General features: G+C 41.8%; 1 protein-coding gene across 1 annotated transcript in view; it reads right to left on the reverse strand.

Moving 5' to 3' along the window:
- dock11 (dedicator of cytokinesis 11) overlaps positions 1-19,602 on the reverse strand; it is a 60,445-nt gene that overhangs the window by 33,315 nt on the left and 7,528 nt on the right. The window contains 17 exon segments of the mRNA XM_018674242.2: positions 1,704-1,769; positions 1,949-2,133; positions 3,045-3,121; positions 3,351-3,473; positions 3,961-4,043; positions 4,183-4,305; positions 7,992-8,270; positions 9,825-9,965; positions 10,228-10,311; positions 11,602-11,681; positions 12,616-12,655; positions 12,657-12,800; positions 14,393-14,527; positions 15,054-15,149; positions 16,788-16,854; positions 17,543-17,625; positions 18,506-18,595. Of these exon segments, the coding sequence (XP_018529758.2) occupies positions 1,704-1,769; positions 1,949-2,133; positions 3,045-3,121; positions 3,351-3,473; positions 3,961-4,043; positions 4,183-4,305; positions 7,992-8,270; positions 9,825-9,965; positions 10,228-10,311; positions 11,602-11,681; positions 12,616-12,655; positions 12,657-12,800; positions 14,393-14,527; positions 15,054-15,149; positions 16,788-16,854; positions 17,543-17,625; positions 18,506-18,595 (1,896 nt within the window).

The following is a 19,602-nucleotide window of genomic DNA, read 5'->3' on the forward strand; positions in this document are numbered from 1 at the left end:
TTTGATGTCCCCATTCCCCAAAGCATCAAAAGAATTTCCTCTCAGGCAGATTTGTGTCTTGCATAAAACCCAGAACCTCCCTGAGCTTCCGCCAACTCTGATTACATCTCCTCAGAGGTGTGCTGCTGGCTCCGGCTCACTGTTTGTAAACATCTTTCTGCCTCACTGTACCTCAAGCATTGTTTGAGACCAGCCTGTGGCTGTGGATGTGTGTGTGTGTGTGTGTGTGAGAGTGTGTGTGCACTCTATCTATGAGATATAATACGCTTGACTGCATGCTGATCTGTCTGTCCGGGCCATCTTAATCAAGAGCATCAAGTGTAACTGTTTTGGCGGTTGAAGTCAAAGAATTTCTGTTTTCCTCCCTCTGTCTGGAAAAGTGAAAAGAAAAACAATCCACGGTGCTTTGATGACTGTTTCCACCCACAAATATTTGAAATGTGTGGCCAGAGAGAAATAGAGAGGAAGAGAGGAGAAAAAAAAAAAGAGTGACCATTCATTATCTTCTCCTGCCAGCTATAATAACCAGCTTCTGTAAGCTTTTCCTCTCTCCTTTTCTGGCCTCTCAGCTGCACTGTGACTTCCACTTTGTGAAAAGCAATAAAAAGGAGAGTTCATCATGTTTGAGGCTTCTGCTTCTGATCAAATCTCACTTAGGACATTCCACAAGTTTTCACAACAGTATTATTGTTTTTGAGACATTTGCACCAGGCCCCTGCTAATCTGTTGAGAATAAAGTGAAGTGACTGTTCCATCACCCCCAACCATCTTGTCTTTGTCTGTCCTCTATCTGTGTACTTTATTCCCTTTGATCATTATAAGCCTAATCTAGTCTATATTATCCATCTTTTTTCCCTTTTGTCTGTATGTTATGCTGTGAGTGTATATATGTTGTCCTGCAATTTGACAAAAACATCATATCTCTCTGGATCATGTTGTTCCTAACAGTCTATAGACTCCTTGTTCAAGCTTTGCATCTTTTCATTACAAAATCTGCAGGAGCTTACATTATATTAGTCCATGTATGTGACTTGTTTGTAGCTCTACACACATGAAGTAGTAAATTTTCTTTTACTCTGTATCAATGATAATATTAGGTCATCCTAAAATCTTTGATAATAAGGTATTTATTGATAAAACCTACAACTTTAGCTCATCTACATCCTTTATCTGGCACATAAAAGTAGACTGACTGATGGACAGAGAATCAAAATCTCATAATATTCAGATTTTCTTCTAAATTCATGAGTCCTTTTTTCTTGTAGATTCTACTATTTCTCAGTCATTGCTGCGTTAACAATACAAGAGGTTAGAATATGCCCTCTTCCTCAAGGCAGTGAGTTGTCATCGGAAAGTGATGAGATGTGCAGGAGCTAGCTGGTTAGCATGCTAATTTTAGTAGAAGAAGTGATAGAACTAGGAACAAAACATTGAGCTCTACACCGCTGGAGTCAGCTCTTGGCAAGTAAAGGAATGAGGTTTAATGCTGAAATCACAGCTAACTTCTAGACTAGTAGTAAACAGCTGCTAATGCTAAAGTTGGCTATGTAGCGATAGCAAAACTTACATATAGCTCCTTTAATCTCTAAATTTCAAATTAGGCTTGGATGGCAACTCAGCACCTGTGAATATATTCCTAAAACTCAAAATAAAATGTGTGTATCACTAACATATATTCAATATATACAGTTAACACAACTCACCTTTAAAGGGACTGCACCTTCCTCATCTGAATCTCTGAACTGGATGCAGACTGCAATGTTTCTTGCCTGGTGTGGAGGAAACATTACATCAGTGAGTCAATGCACATAGTATAGCTGAGCTAGTAATCAGTGAGAGTGACCCACTCAGTCCAATCAGTGGCATGTGCGTCATTCCCTGATTTCCATCACTCATTCCCATCATCACCACTCTCATCTAGTCTCCAGCTTCAGTCTGAGTCACACACCTTGGTGAAGGTCTTCTGGTTGTCGTACTTGAGCTGCAGGGGGTAGATGTAGAGTTGGTTCTTGTAGGTGGTGAAGGGGTAGTTGTATTTAGCCTCCTCAGGGAGGAACTCTTCGATCTCCACTGACACCCGCTCACAGCCGTCTTCGAAGGGCTTGACAGGAATGTAAGAGGAAGTCACCGTATCTGGGGAGGGGGGAGCGCATGACTTAGGGAACCAAACCTTCACTGCTGATTTCCTGTTTCTTGTGCCAACTCAGGGTTATTACCTCTGAGCTAAGTACAAACAAACATCCAAATGCTTGTCAGTCCAAGCTCACATATTGATATTGATTTCAAAAACAGCTGATACCTTGCTACAGATCCATCTCATTTGCAATTATCTTAACTGCTTCCCTGCAAGGCATCTAAGTAGTTTCTTCAGCTGCTGTGGTTTTCCCTTTATTGTACCTTCTATAATATTACCACATCATGTTCTTTCCTCCATGTGGATACAATCCATCACCCAAAATACTTGCTCCTTTTCTTCACTCCTTTTCATTGTGACCCTGAAAACTGACTTTCAGTGACTGCCAGTCTTTAGCTGTCAACTTATCTCATCAAAATAAAAGTGTTTTCTCCACCATCAACTTTCTGTCATTTACTTCTTTCCATGTGATTCCTTACTGTATTGTTTGCAGGAATATTTGGTTTCATGTTTTGGTCTTTGCAATTGTTTGTTTAATCATAATCGTGGTGATCAAGAAATTCAAGCTTATTCTTTTGGTTTTGACATATCACACTCTAGATAAGATCAGCAGCAGCTACATGTGAATATGGTGAAACTGTAGATGATATCACAGGAAGTCTACTTTCTTGTTTACTTTAATGAATGAATGTACTGGAAAATTTGCTGTTAGCCTTTCCAATTTAACTATGACAGGCTCACAAACTGTATTATTTTGCAATGTAAAGATATGTGCACAGCTCCCTCATATCTACATTGTGCAGTGGTTAGTGTGTTTTAAAGATAGGCACTTGACTTCAAAGTGTGGCCACTGTTACAGACAGAGAGACAAATGTTAGGATAAGGGGAGTGTGCAGAAATGACAACATACTTGAGAAGTCAGGTGGGACACACTCAATGGTGACATTCAGCTGTCCAGGGATTGTCTGTAGTTTGCTCTTCTCGGGTCTGATGAGGAAAAAAAGAGATTCAAAATAAGAGGAGGATGCAACTGAATAAGGGGCATTTCTAAATTTACAAAGTGCTGTTTGTTTATGGGATGACCTCCAGAGATAGCAGCAAAGTTGTACGACACTCCCGTGCGATTCAATTTGAAGTACGGGCTTTAAAGGCATAAATATGAAAGCGCATCAGTGTTTTCAGTAACTATGTACTGGCTAAAATAGCGATGACTCACTTCCTGATCTCGGCCAGCAGCTTGATGATGTCATCAGTGGAGATTTTGCCGCTGTCCTGGCGGTAGAGAGGGGAAAACTTCCCATCCATGTCCAGGCTGCCCTGAGCATCTTTGAACACCTGCCTGGAAACACATACACACATGGCTACAGTGCCTGCCTTATGCAAACAACTTTTTTTTTTTTTTTAAATCTAGGGCTAATATAATGCAGAATGTAGTCCCACCCGTTTTTATTTGGATGATTTTGGGGTAAGTATGCTGCTTAAATATTTACTGTAATATGTTTTGCAGTAGTACTAAACTCGTGGAAAATCCTGAACTACTAACACCTCAGAATTTGTTCAACAATTCAATAGAATAATGAAGTGAAACACGATGGCATTTCAGTGTTATTATCAGGCTGTGAGCAGATTCCCACACGTCCTGGGTTGAGGATTTTTTCTCACTATGGAATCTGTTAAACCTTTTGGAGACCTGTTGACGCATGTAGAGGATGCATAAAATCCAATGAATTATCTTTTTTGCTGGTCTTTCACTGCAGTTGTATTGGGACATTCCAAAGATGAATCCAGACAGATTTATTACTGGGTAATATTTATTCCTGTCTTACTTGGCAGCCCAGGCAAATGGCATCCTGTACTGGCCCAAGCGCTGGCATGTCTGCTTGGCAGCTTTGAGCACCTTCTGAGCAGTCTGCAGACATGGGAGAGGACAAACAGAAAACACAAAATCAATATGTAAGAGAGGAGAAAAAATGAGGAAGGAAAAGAGAAGAAAGCTCACTGCCTCACGTGCATATATTTAAATGAGGTGGAAAGCAAAGACAATGGACCTTGTTGATGTCTGATGTCTTGATGTACGGCTCGGCACAGTGGGTGATGCCGTTCTGTAACACCTTCTCCACACGGGCCACCAGGAAGATATCTGCATGAGGGTTGGTTACTGAAAAGATACCCTGGAAGACAGAGGGAGAGATGGAGTGAAGAGAGTAATTAGCGTAGAAACAAGATGATACAGTATTCAACATCATCTGTGGTTGTAATTCGATTTGGCAGACTTTTAGCGTCTCCCTCTTCAACCCTCCTTCTAGGATTTGCCCACAGGGAATATGAAGAGGAGACACTGATCACTTGATGGGTGCATGGATCTGATGAGAAACCACTTTATCAAAACTGCTGGTTACTCAAATAAATAGTCAATCATCAGAAATTTAAACTTGAAATATCTTCTCACTCTTAAATCCATCCACTGCTGCAAGTGCAGGGGAAGTGGCTGCTGTTAGCTGAAGTTATACAGGAAAACCACATGGGGCTCACATCTATTTTTGGTCTGGTGAAACGGTGTTGTCTTTGAGCTTGTAGTGTCAGTTCACACAAACAATCTCAAGGGGCAAAGAAATTACATTCGGACAGAGCCACGCTACTTGTATTAATATACACACATGCAAATAAAAAAAAACCTCCATGGAGATTTCTGGGAAGAGAAATAAAAATACAGACAGAAGCAGCAGGAAATCATTTTGGAAATCATAAAAGTTTCAGCGTAAGTAATGAAACTCAGTGGCACTACCAAGGGAGTAGTTACACTATTTTAGCGGCTAATGAAGCTTTAAATCAAAATACATGCAGACATCACAGACTGCACATTAATAATACACGTCCTAGAAGAGACTAGTATGGTGCCAGTCAGACCCTGGTCCCAATCCAAGCCATCCTCTCCCATCTGCCCTCATTCACTGATCTTCACAAGTTTTACACAACCACACACAGCTGCTTCTGGTTTCAATTTTCGACATGATGATTTGTTGCTTACTACTCATCACCATATATTTTGCACGCTGTGGGGAAAGAAAGCTACTAAATTCAACATTTTGCTTCCCAGAATAGCTAGCAAACAGTGTCACGGCTCCTTTCTGCAGACATAAACCATCGAACCACCCCTGGTTGGAGACGGGGGGAGAAAACTGCTGAAACTACTTAATACTTGCACTCGGGCAAATGCATCAGATTTGTGAATTATATAATGCACTGGAGCAGAGGCCGCGGCCTCCGGAGAGCTGCTGATGTAGTGGAGAGATATAACAAGTGGAGGCCTGTCCTTGGACCACACCCAGTGCACCTAAATTAAACTGTGGTCAACCAAGCTATAATAGCACACTAATCACAGAGGTAGAGCCTGCTATGTTTGTATGCATGTGTTTGTATATGTGTGTGTGTGTGTCTGTGTGTAGGACTTTCACAGATGTCGGCTGACAGAACGTAACATTAAGTCCATAAATGAGACGTATGGAAGTTTGGAATGGTTTTTTAATTTTATATCTGAAGCTTTCAAACTGTATATAAGATAGAAGTGGCCTGCTACTGGCTGCTTCTCTATTAGAAACACTGTTTGTACTTGGTGGTGGTGAGTCTGACTCTGTAGCCCAGTCATGTTGCTTGTCATGGAAATAGAAAGTGAATATCTGACCACGTTTTATAACCTAACTGCTGCTAATTTACAGCAGGCACTGGTCTTGCGGAGTGACTTAATCACATTAATGGGCCGAGCAGCCAGAGGTGAGGAACTCCACCACGTGTGTGTGTGTGTGTGCTGATCTCACAGCACCTGCAGGAGTTTGCACAAGGCCCGAGCCAAGAGTAACACTCACACATGGGCATTATTCTTTCCTAAATAAACTCTCGGCTTAAAATACAGGGAGGAAAAGTGACAAGACATAAAGCTTACATCACCAAGCACCGAGCGCACATCAGGCAAAAACTGGCAAACCACAGAGAGCTGAAATCACTTGCAAATGCTAGCTGAATGAGCTAAACTGAGGACTCATGTGGATCCTCTTGAAGTTTTTAAAGGCTGGACATGGACCAAGCATTGTCTGGAGGCACACTCACCATCTGGAAATACTACAATGACATGAGAATGGAAAGCACAGCACTTTGATCAGGAAAGAGAAATCAATACAAAGAGCGCTATTATCATGTATTTGGGTAAAGGGCTCCATTGCTCACGGTGTCCCCAGAGGTCTCTGATGTAAGAGGAGGGAATCCATCAAGTGGATCACTTATCCCTTGTCCCACACCCTGGCCGGATCACTTATCCCTTGTCCCACACCCTGGCCGGTTGCAGTCAGCGTGGGAATGCTGAGCAGAGTTATTGAAATAAATGACGAGTCAGCAGTCAGCCACCTCACTGAGCTATGTAAGGGAACACACGGCAGGACTGGGGACAGCATCCAACCATGACCTGACGCAGCTTGGAAAACATAGGGCATCAACAAAGTTCCACTGACGATGCTGATGAGGCAATTCTAAATCCTCTTAGTGTGTTTCTTGTAAACTGTAGTTATTAATAGCTTACATTTACATGTATTCGAATTACTTTACCCTTTGTGGTTATGTTTTTATGTGCTTTGTTTCAGAAAACCTCTGAGGACACTTCTGAGAGGTGTTTCCTGTAAAAAAAAAAAAAAAACCTTTGAAATACACAGAAACATTTCCTGTGTTTCAAGCTGTCAATTTGGTGTCTAAGTTTCAAAGTACCGTAGGCTGTATTACTTACTGTATGTGGAAAGGCATTTTTTTTTAAATTATTTTTTGTTGAAGAGTAAGATCCTTTTTGTTTAACCAAAAACAGCTGTTTAATTTCTCTGTTCAAAGCCACAAGACTCCATTAAAAAAACAGTAATTTTACCTTGCAGAACATGGGAGCAGCTAATCTACTGCTGCACTGATTGGTTAGTTTATTTGTGTTATTGTGTTATTGTGTTATTTGCTTAAGTAAAGGATCTGAGTACTTATACCGCTGCAAAAAGTCACACAGTAACACAAACAAACTATCCTATCGAGGCAGTAACTCCAGTCTTAAGCAAGGTAAAATTATTGTTTTTGTCAGTGGAGTCTGGCAGCAATAAAAATGCTGTTTATGGTTAAACAAAAATCATCTTATTCCTTTACAAAAAGGTCCAGAAAATAACGTCCTTGTTCAAAAGCCCTGCAGTTTTCCTTAAATTCACTGTTTTTGAAGCAAACTTCAGAGAGGTTTGTCAGAAGTAAGAACACAGTCTGAACTAATGAGCACAAAGTTAGTGACACTGTATCTGACGCCCAAAAGTTCATTATGTTTGGAAACAACCTAAACAAAACAAAGAAAGAGAAAGCCACAGACTGAACTAACGCTCATTTTCAGCTATTTCTTCATGTGGTCTAATTGCCATGAACACCAGAGTGAAGAACCACTCTAAAAAATTAAGAATCAGCAAAACCCACATCAGCAAAACCTCTAACCCAACAGGATGGCAGGGCTGCCAAATCTCTAATACGCCAGCTACAGCACCAGAGCCCATGTGACCTTTGTTCATAATTGAGCATTATAAAACTAAACAAACCAATCCCAGAAAACAACAAAGTTAACTTCTCTAGCATTGTTGAGACTATAGGAATTGTATTTTTTTCGTAAGACACGAATTTCAAAATGTGTTTCACAAAAAGGAAACACTGTGTTTTTCACACCTAGATCTGTACGAATAACACAACGGTGACTCAGGTTTCACACCCCGTCCTGAACAGCAGCTGTACAGTACATCAGTGATTCAGATCAAGTCATTTCCTTAATTAGACAGCTGTGTCAATACAATCAAGTTTCTACCTGTGTAGGGAAGCGCAGCAGAGCCTCCGACACCCTCTGAAGAACAGGCAGGCCGTTCCCTTTCCCAGAGTCTCCGTTCACCATCACTCCTCCTCCTCCCCCTCCGACTCCTCCTCCACCTCCACCACCGTCTGAGTCTGACAAAGGGGAGAGCTGGCCCGAGGCGTCGGTCAGCATCTCCCTGACGCAGGGCGGGTTGAGGTCGATGTGGAAGTCGGCCGATATCTTGCAACTCTTGGAGACGTCAAAGAGGGCGAGGCTGATGAAGAACGGTTCCACCTGGGGGTTCAGCAGGGAGATGGTTATAGGCTTCTCACAATACATCTACCAGGGTTTATAATATCACTACTTAGCTCGATCCCTCCATCAAGAATTCACCCTAATTATTCATATTTTCAGAAATTTCAGGGCGACATACTGAATGACCCCAAGCTAACATGTTGATTGCTGGGGTATTGAGAATTCTAATTTTAACCCTATAATGTCTGACAGTTGTTTTTACACTGTTCTTTCATGATTAGCACAAACAGGGCAGTTTTAACTCTCTTAACTTAATACTACTGTGACATGTTACAAGTTATAGCCCAGAGTTTTAAAAAAATCCTAATGTTGTACCTAATGTTTAGATGCATTAACTTGTTTTAAAAGTGGGGTTTATTACAATCTGTATAAAACCAGTTTCAGCCTGAATTTAAGAAGCTGGCAACTATGACTTTTAATCTGCCATGCAACTAAAAATTGTAGCTTTGTACATTTTTAGAAATGTTTGTTTTACGGTAAATTTAGCTTAAATAGAGAGGAATAAATATTGTCATAAAATACTGGACTTCAGTATCAGTCCCAAAACGTATTGGTTCTGCAGTACCACAGCCCACATATTTTTGAATGACTGTGCACTTATGCCAGGAAGGTTGGTTCCCGCATGATGGACAAGCCTCCCTCTATCCAATAAACATTAAAACCTATCAGAGCCTGTGGGAGAGAAGGGAGGGGAGGAAGAAGGGGAGGGAAGAACGAGAGAGAGAGAGAGAGAGCGCATGCCGCTTCCAAACCACAAATATGAGTCGGTTCAATCCTCCTACCAACCTCTCTAATGCACCAGCAAACAGGAGGAGGACGTCCAACTCAATGTTTTATGACTATGGCAATCCACTCTGACAAAGACAGAGCTCACACATGCTCCAAACTTGCTGCCTCATGCTCTCAGGAGCTCGTCATGTATTAGAAATGAGGAATTTACGCATTAATCAGACAGAATTCTTACATAACCTTAAGTTCAAACTGATTTAGTCACAAACAACATGAGAAGATATTAGAGCAATATGGACTTGTGTTATCCCTCTTTTGGTCTGGTTACTTTAAATTGCTTCCAGACAGGGCTTCACATGAATTATGGAGGTATATTATCTGGGGCAGCACGGCAGAGGGTGAGGAGAGCGGAAGATCTGTGGTGTGAAAGGGAAAGCTGTGTGTTGTGGTTAGATGTGCTTAAGTGCATACAATCAAAATCAGAGGGAGGATACAGTATCTTCATTGTTCACAAGTTCTGTTTCGAATTGGTTGCAATGTTTTCCTGATCACTTTTTAAGTATTCTTTAAGGTTTGGCCTCAGCCTCGATGACAGGTAGACAGATGGTATAATCTTAAGTCATTTAATCAAATCTGAAACAGTTTCATTTCTGGGATGAATACCAAGACAACAGAGTGATTTGGTCATCTACTTGACTGAAAAGTAGCAGTATAAGGTGAAACATTAAGAGTAGTAGAGGCAGTGGTAGAGTAAAAGCAGAATATAAGATGAATCTGTGTTGTGGAAATAAGTTAATGACATACATTGGTGAGGACGCCGTCACCCTTCTCACTAACGCAGCCCTGGAGACTGAAGGTCAGGTCGTGGCAGCTGACCACAATTCGTCGGCCAAAACGCTCCTCGAATGGCTTCACGTCTGGCTCGATGCCTGAGAAGTCCAGCCTCTGGATATCGGACAGGAGGGGAGGAGGAGAGAAGAGGAGGAAGTGGGAGGCATGGAGGCAGGAGATAAAACAACAAGGAGGAAAAAAAAAAAAAGATTGATCCAGTGGAGAGGAGAGAGACAGAGCAGGGGGATGTGTAAAGGAGAAAGAGGAGGAAACAGTGTAAATGGTAGACAGGAGAGGAGAGATGAAACAGTCTGAATCAATGCTGAAATAAATAAATCATAGAACAACTAAGTGTTCAAAGAGGCATCTGCTGTACCTGCGTTTCAGGATCCAGAGAGAAAAGCTTTTGTCTTCCCTCATTCCTGTTGATCTTATTGAGCTGGTCTGTCTCCCTGGCGTACTGCAGACAAAGAGTGGAGGAATGTCAGTGAAAATGTTTCAGGTATTTACTTTTTAGGAGTTAATCAGTCACCTTGATCTATATCATTTTAACTTGTATTCTTGCGATCTGAATTTAATGGCACCTTTTAGTTTTAAATAATGCTTCTTACTACTGTATCTATATAAAATATATATAATATATAAAATCAAATTGCCGATAAATGCTCAATATAATCAATTTCCTTATGCATTGTACAAGTCAGGTTTTAGATTAATAGGTAAGATTTTATCATTATTATTGTTTCTCTACCACAGATTTGTGGATTGTTCCACTGTTTAACAAGTATTTGTCATGTTCTGACCATGGAGAATAGTTTAAAACCACGATTAATCATCAGGATTCTTCAACTTTCACTTGAGAGCAAAAATCTAATTAGCCTTTAAATGTGAAAGAAATAATGATTTCACATTTATCGTGATAATTATCGATATCACCTGAAACTCTTATCAGAATAACATTTTTGGTCATATTGCCCAGTCCTAGTACAGCCATTATTTTCATTATTTATTTATATTCTCAACCAAACAATTTGTATCAATATTAAAGAAACAGGAAAACAGCACTGTGGTTTCAAAACAAAACTGGTAGCTCATACTATAATGAGACAATAAAGTGTTAGCTGAGTTGCCCGCTAGCGTTTTCTCTGCTGGTAAACCAACACAGTGAAGGAGAGACGAGCAGCCAAACAGACCCAGACAGCAGGAGAGAGAAGGGCGTCTCATGGAGACAAACAAATCAAACCCTCAGGTCACGGTAAGAGCCCTAATCCATCTCCCCTTCCCCACTTCTCCTTCCCCCTTGTTTCTGCTTTCACTGTGTCCAGCCTGCAGACAAACTCAAGTGATCTTTTGCATGGAGAGGGAAAAGCTGTGCTGGAGTAGCCCAGAGCAAACAGAGTGAAACAGCAGCACAGAGCACACAGGGCTTTGTTGTCTGCGTGTAGCTCTGGGTTTATAGACGTATTAAAGCAGCGCGGTCTGTGTGGAAGAAATACCACTGTTCTTAGGCTTAGAAAAACTGACTCAGATACAGTGAGTACAACAAAAAAGCTGCTCCTCTAGGGCTCTTCCATCACCAAGATAATTAGAAACAATATAATGTAGTTCATGGACAAACTTATTTTTGAGATATGTCTTTTCTTACTGTCCTCTGCACTCATTGTGTAGTAATAGACACACCAAAACTCATCTGAAATCATCCAAATTAACCAATTAATCAATAAACCACCCTCCCATCCATCCCTCATACCTTCATAAGTTCAGGGTGTAAGCTCCTCCCCAGACTCTCCAGCAGGCTCTCACCTTTACCTTGGCTGGAAGTGTCGTCATCTGATTGGACAGGACAGCGATCACACATGAATAAAAGACATTAGAAAGAGCAGAGACCCAGTCTGACAACAAATACCGCTTTCGCAAATCAGACCCAATAATGCTCCGCTCAACCAGTGTTTCCCTAATGGCTCCCATTGTGTCCGTCTGCAAGTTTGTCTTCCCAAACTAATATCTTTCAGTCTACTGGCCAAATAAAAAAGGGGCCATTCACTATTCTGCTGACTCCCAGGTGACAGATAATGGGCTGAGTGAACTCTGCCTGCCCTTCCATCTTTCTGGATGGCCTCCTGGCGTCTCATCAGCATCTTTTGAGATTTGTGACCAAGCTTGGTCCTATTGGGTTTCACTGGAATTTTCTACAGAGGGTATATCATTATATAAGAAAAAAGGGTCTATAGACGTTGGCAAGAAATATGCAAACTGCATAAAACTGCTGGCAGTCTTCCACAGCACAGAACAAGCATCAAGTTCAACAATTCAACTGCCTCCTAAAGAGACACACACTTGAGAGAATTTGGGAGTGAAACTAAAGAGCGAATCAAATGAATAGGACAGTATTCATATTGTTGAGCCTTGATTTACTTGTATTAGAACAGTTGAACATCTTTTAAAAGGATTTACAGCTGATGTGCAAGCATATCACTTCTGCCTGCCTACTGACAGCAACTATAGGTGCAGTGTTAAGACTATTTACTGCCTCTGTATGTGTAATATGGAACAGGGCCCTCCATTGCCAAGGAGAGGGTTTACTGTAACCCCTGGTACCATTACAACAAGCTCAGAGGTTATGCTCAGACCTGCTATTACTATTATCATAGCTAACTGACTTTATAGAAACTTTTCTGTAAATAATAGGTTTACTGAAAGAGGACCTGGGTATGTGTATTTCCCAAATATGCTAGTTTTCAGATGTAGTTACAATATAACTCACCCAAGGCACAGTCCAGTGACTCTGTACCGTTCCTCCTGTCCTTGGCCGGCCTCAGTGCTGCTCTGCAGAGCCTGTTTCAACGTGGCCACCCACTCCTCCATCTCTGCTTCGCTGTCTGCAGCCAGGAAGTGGCTGTAGCGGTCTTGCATCTTCAGTTCGAAGCCATTACGGCGCATCTTAGGACTCTGATGAAAGAATCGTTATTTTATTTTAGATTGTTTTCATTTATTCTATAGAAAACAATGGATAAAAGACAAACCCTTATTTCTGGTAATAAGCAAAGCACTGCAGGACATTTACCACAGTTTTGGGGCAACATAACATTTCCCCTTTGTATGCATGTTATTTATCTGCCAAGCAATAATTTGAGGATATATCCACACACTACAGTCCAGAAAAAACAATCCTATAATGAGCTTTTGGCTTGGTGTCTGTTTGTCTGTCTTTGTGTTGCCTGCCCCTCCCCCTTGCTCTCTGTCTCTCCTGCTGGGTCTGCCTCTCCACACCTGCCGTGCCTCTACAATCAAGCTCACCTGTTTCCTATCAGCTCATCACCCAGGATGTACTTAATCCCTGCTACTGCCTTCAGTCCCTGGTGGTGTCACTCCTGTCATGGTTTGTCTTGAGAGAAGTTCGGCTCTTCTAGTTTTACGCCAGCTACTGCTGAAGTACTAGTCTGCTCATTTCTTACCCTGTGTTCTCTGTTCTGTTTTTGCCTGCCTGCCTGCAGCACTATCCTGACCCCTTTTCACTACCTATTCCTAAATAAACGTTGTTTGTCTTGCAGTCTGTGTTCTGCTTCTGGGGTTCCAAGCTCAGTCGTGACAAAAAGTCCTTAGTAAAGATATTTATATATGTTATCTATGAAAGCAAAGGCTGATGTCTTTTAAGTAAGGAAGCAAACTTATTTCTATAGCACCTTTAAGAACCTTCAAAAGTGCTTCTCAGATGCACAGAAAATACAAAACCATAAAACACAACAAGAGGGCAGCTGTAGAGGAACAAAACATACAAAGAACAACATGACACTGGACTAGAAATTATTGAAAGATTACAAATATGTGGGGTTTTGTGTTGTTGAAGCTACAGAACAGTTGAAGCATGATCCCCTTTTGTCTTAAGCACAGACAGTGGAACTTTGAACAGCATTCAGTTTTCAGATCTGAGGGGTCTCAGGGCAGAACAAGGATTTAAAGGATTTAAAAGTAATTAATAGAAAATTAGACTGAATTCTGAAACAAATAGGGGGCCAGTGTAATTCAGCCAGCCCTGGACAGGTGCAGAACCTGGTTTGCATGTCAAATACAAGCTTTCATATTAAACCCACTGGCCAGAATGAGTCGCCTCACTCTGCCCATTCATCTCCTGAGTGTGCTCATCAAACTGAAAGCTTCCTGGCAGCCTCGTCAGCCAGCGCGGACCTGAATGAGGTACCAGCCTGTGCCATGAGCCAGCAGCAGCAGCAACCCCTCATAATCTGCTAGAGCCGGACTTTTCTGCCCGAGTCAATGGAATGCAGTAATTCTCTCCAGTCAAAGCAGCTAAAAGCCCCTGGAGCAGCGGCGAGACTAGGAAACACACTGACTTTCACGAGGGTGCGAGTCGATGCCAAGATGTGAAAGCTCACAGTGGGCACAGAGGGAAGTACGCCAAGAGAGCAGCATGGTATATTGAAAAGCTTAAGAAATGGTAAAACTGGGGGAAAAAAACTTATTGCAGCACTCTCAACTGTGCATTTGATGTTTGATTGATTTTTTTTTTTTTTTTTTTTTTTTACCTGAACCACTTCTATGCAGGAGTCCAGGTAGATGGAACCTTTGGTTTCCTTGCAGTTCTTCTCATCCTTGTAGGAGTTGAGGATGTAGGAGCCGTCAGGGAGCTGAGACAAGTAGAAGTACCTCCTTTTGAACACCTGCAATTCACAGCAACAGAGAACAAGTCAGGGAGATTTATATCCTAACAGCTTCTGACAACTCATTACAGACAAACGCAGTATGAAATATGGCTTCTAAACACATCTGTTATTGCCTAAATTTATGTTGCTCTGCTAATGTGATTTACATTCCTGATTGAAGAGATGAAGCTGCAGATGCTGCTCTGTTAAACATATTTTTTTACAGTAGACATTATTTCATCTATTGTCTTTCACTGGGTCTTTTATCAGTTATGTTTACGTCTCCTTCCTTGTTTTATATTTACAACTGCTTATACTTTACAGATGTAAATGCTGATGTTAGTGCAGTTGTGGACACTGATGTAAACATTCTTGATTATGATATATAGTATAGTTTTAATGGTGTATCAGGCCTTGAGGGAAGGCAGAGATTGGCACGTCTCCCTGGCTCTGACGTGAAGCCTACATGCTGTTGCTGTTGTTGTTTCATTTGTTGCTGTTATGTCGTATGAATAACAGGCAGGGGGATCTGGTGGTGACTCACCCTCATGGAGACAGACAGGCTGCTGTTGATGTTGGCTTTCTGCAGCCAGCCCTGCTTCATGATGCCTCCCCTCTGGGAGCAAATCGATGATGAGTCCTGAGAAAACACAAATACTGGAAATCAATCAAGACAGACTTTATTGTGCAGATTAATTCAGGTTAATGCTTCTTACATAAACATCACAATCACATCATTGTACTTGTAGACAGTATACAGTCTTAAACGCTTAATGTTATTGGGATTGTTTACAGTATGTAGTGCCACGACACGCTATTAGTACCTGGTTTTGAGAAATATTCACTGATCACAGTTGCAGTTTATTAACATAGTTTAGTTATGCTATCAATTCTAGTCACATACTGTCCAGCCAAATCAATTTATCACAAGAATTTCTTTGGTTTCCCATTAAGGAGTCGTCATAATTCAGCCTCAGTCCCGTCAGTGCAGCCTGCCGATCTCATAACTATCATGGGACTGTTCATCAGCACCACAGAAAATATAAACATTCATCACAAGGGATTGGCCTCTTAGCAAGCACTCTCACGCGCATGCACAAACACACCCTACACACACACACACACACACACACACACACACACACACACACACACACACACACACACACACACACACACACACATCCCTGGGAGTAATGCATCCGGGCGCTTAGAGGAATTCACGGCCCAAGGAGGCCTGATTAACTTAATGTAAGGCTGGAACATGACACACATATTATGACACTGAGTGAAAAGGGTCGAGGCGTGTGTGTGTGTGTGTGTATGTGTGTATGTGCACAATGGAGATGAGTCTAATCACATTGAAGTGGCATTTTGTCCTCTGTGTGGCACGCTTCCCTCTCTCTCTCCCTCTAGCTTCGTCCTGTAATCTAATTGGCTGTTGGTTCTCCTCCCACAGCTCGCTCTAGTCTACCCATCTCTCAGACATACACACCTCCCCACACCCTATATCATATGTATTAAATATTGTCACCTAATGCCTCTGACTGCGTTATTATTGATTTATTCTTATGGCTCGGCCAGGGGATAAAACAGGTTATATAAGGAACACAGAGAAGCAAAGACTTTTACTGGCAGACACTCCCCTGTCGTTTGTATTGGTGCTACTTGACTGGACATCTCAGACAGAAACGATCACGGAGAGGTAATGTAACAGCAACATGGGCCGTTTAGAGAAGTAATAGAGCCATCTCCCTGCCCTCTCCATCCTGGCAGCACAGCAGCATTCATTTTCCTTCAATTAAACCCTTTCTCCGTCTAAGTTTATCTGCTTCCGGCCCTAGGGTAGGGGGAAGAGGATCGATGAGAGCTATTTATAGGACGTATAAGGCTTCTGGTTTCACTGCCCTGCACTCAGTCTCTGTGGGGTTACACTGCTGGGTGGACGAACGGACCGACAGACCATAAGTCACCGGGACGCCTCCTGGCACAGTTACCAGTTCAGTGCATGTCCCCTGTCCCATGTCCTCTTTTCTGTATATTTCCAGACTGGTCAGTCATATTGAACGAGCCAAATTTGCATCTTTATCTCTCTGATTGAAAGGGATTAAAGGGATCATTGTGATTTCCAAGCAGGGTTTATAGCACATCACTCAAAGCTGCGTGTATATGCATGGTGCAATCTGTCCATAAAGGGCCCTGTGAGTCCTCAGCAGACCACTCATCCTCCCCGCAGTGATCAATGCCTGTGATCTAACGCTCAGGCCCCTCTACTCACCTCGTCTTTGGCGTCTTCATCGATCTCAAACACGTGAGCTGGCAGCTTGTCTGTCTTCAGGCCTTTGCTTTGAAAAAGACAGTGAGAGAGGGTCAGCAGTCAATAAATCAGCCCCCTCCCTACTCTTCTTTCCCTGCAATGAGGTCAGCTACCTCCCTCTCTAATATCTGGGTTCTTTATGTCTTTACCTTTGATGAAGCATGCAACAAATTACTGCCTGACACGTGACTTGGACTGCCTCCTTTGATATGTATGTCCTGTGTTGCTCAGTAAATCTTGTGCCACCCATGACTCTTATTGGAATATGTTTGGTTTTTTTTTCCAGAGGGTATTTGGAGAATGTTGTTCCACATATGTCTCTTTCACTCTAATTTATGGTTCAAGTGCAGGTTGCAGTGATAAAAATAATTTCCTTATGAAGCCTTATCACCATTGAAATATGAATTGAAAACATCTGGGCTGCACCTGTTGTGCTGTAGAGGGAAAATCTGGCTGAACTCTGCACAGTATGTAGTATTTTCCTCTATTCTGCTGAAGCATCAGAGCTACAGCCACATACAGGACTGAGTGATTTGTAGCATGTCGTCATCAAGCAGATCCATGTGAGTAAATCCCTTGTACATGTTACATGTTTGGCAGAAAAGAACTCTGATGTTGTTCTGCACACACTCTGAGCCCTGAATTTTCTACATATCCAAACTGCATTTCTAATTTATTTGCATTCGTTTTCCTTTTTTTTCCCTTATCTTCCTTACCTCGGCAACATGCGGAAGTCACCAGAGTAAGCCTCATATTTGTAGTTGATTACGTGCCAGTCGGTGTTGTACATCTTGATGCACTGCCAAACAGGTCAACACAGAGAGCTGGATTAGGAGCAGCAGACACACTCAAATATAACAACCACATCACGGCAGGAAGTGACCTAACCGAGCACACAGTCCTCTCCTCTCACTGTGCAGGAAGACTGTGTTCTTGGTTCCCTATTTTGGGGAGAAAACTCAAGCTCGATATCATTCATTTATGAGCTCAAAAAAGTCTACAAAGCAGCAGAAGAAATCTTTACCCCTGCCGTGACTCCTGTTTATTACTGCTCAAGATGGTTTTCATTGTGCATATTACTTTATTCGGTGTGAAACTGCAAGCAGAAATTCTCAATTAAGCCAAATGAATGGATCTTTGTTCAGCAGATGCTGAGTAAGCCAAGGTCTGTTTTAACAATTCCAGTGACAGTTGTTTCCATGCTATATCATGGTCATGAGCACTGGCTGAGGAACACAGCTTTAGAGCCTGGCAGAGCAGCAGAGTGTATCCACTTCATGCCAGAGAAGTCTGTTTTTCATTCTTAATGAAATATATCGTCAGTATAGCATGTGTTTACTGCTGGCCTGTGTTCTCTGTGTTTCTTTATGAGCTTCAAGTGACTGCGTTGGGGCTGAATGTCATGAAGGCTGTTGTGAAGTCATCAAGTTTGTTAAGAGTTGAATTTTGAGTTCTGCTTAGTGCATTTAATGTCTGCTCTTTATTGGGCAGATTCAAATTAATAAAAGGAAATTGAAGTCATAGAGAGAGATTTAATGTCGACTGTGAATAGCTTCAGCTCTTTCACTGTAAAACCTCCTTTGTTATTCTTAGTAAAGACGGGACTTTATTGCTACAAATGTGCAGTTTGACACAAAGTGGGGCCAGGCCGTACACATGGGACTGCTGTGTTAGAGTACCTCTTTGGCAAATAGACTCCTGGCCTCTCGCTCAGCATTCTGGGGCACCGAGGGTACAACAGTCCTCCTCTGACGGGAAATCTGGGACTCCTGTATGCACACACACACACACACACACACGCACACAAGCAGAAACAGACGTATACTTGAAATGTTGTAATGACAGTTCTTTATCTTCTCATCAAATAGTAGCACAGCAGAAAACCAGAAACAACAGGCAACTGGTGAAAAGGAGAGGCAGACAGAGAGAGCCTGGGAGAAAACAGAAGGCAGCAATACAAAGAAACAGATGAGCGTCAAAAGAGTCTTTGAGGACAGGGCTAAAAAACTAGACTCAGAGTGAAACGTGTTTCTAAACAAAACCACATGTGTCTGAAGCAGCTCCAACATATACAGAATAGACGTACCTGGCTGGATTGTATTTGACTGGTCAGGCCCTTTGGACTGACCCGTAAATAACTGAGCCTGGTGTGCTGAGGATGAACTGTGATTAATGATGGGAAACCTTTCTTTAGGAGGGGATATTTTACAGCTTTTTGTTCCTGTTTGACCCAGACAGTTTTACAAGACAAAAGCTGCTGATTTGGCTGTTTACTGTGAAGATCTAAGCACAGGTGTCTTGAGTAGAAGATTTGTACTTGAACTACAAATTACAGGCAGTGGAGAGAATTCCAGTGGTGGAGGAGACACACGCACAAAAGTGTGGATCCAGCACTGATTCATAGTCCAAATAAACAGCACATCTGTTTGACAAGTTTACAAACTGAAAACAGACACAGAATGTTGATTGTTATATGGATAATATAAAGGATATATTTAGTTTATTATAACTTGGGTCTTATCTTATGATAACACTACACTTGACAAGGTAATTGCTGAGATCTGAGCGGGTGCAAGAAAAATGCATTTAGAAGATCAAGCAGGTTGTAAACAAGCTAACCAGTTTACCACATTTTTTTTTTATCTGAAGGTAAAACCAAAATGGGAAGCACCTGAAATGTCTGTGTGAAATGCCAGATCTGTGTGTGTTCACATGTAAAGAAAGCATGTCAGGTCTAAGTTGAACCCAGAGGTCAGTCTGAAAATTGTTCCCTTTC

Source organism: Lates calcarifer, linkage group LG14 (genome assembly GCF_001640805.2).
Source record: "Lates calcarifer isolate ASB-BC8 linkage group LG14, TLL_Latcal_v3, whole genome shotgun sequence".
Classification (NCBI taxonomy): Eukaryota; Metazoa; Chordata; class Actinopteri; family Centropomidae; genus Lates; species Lates calcarifer.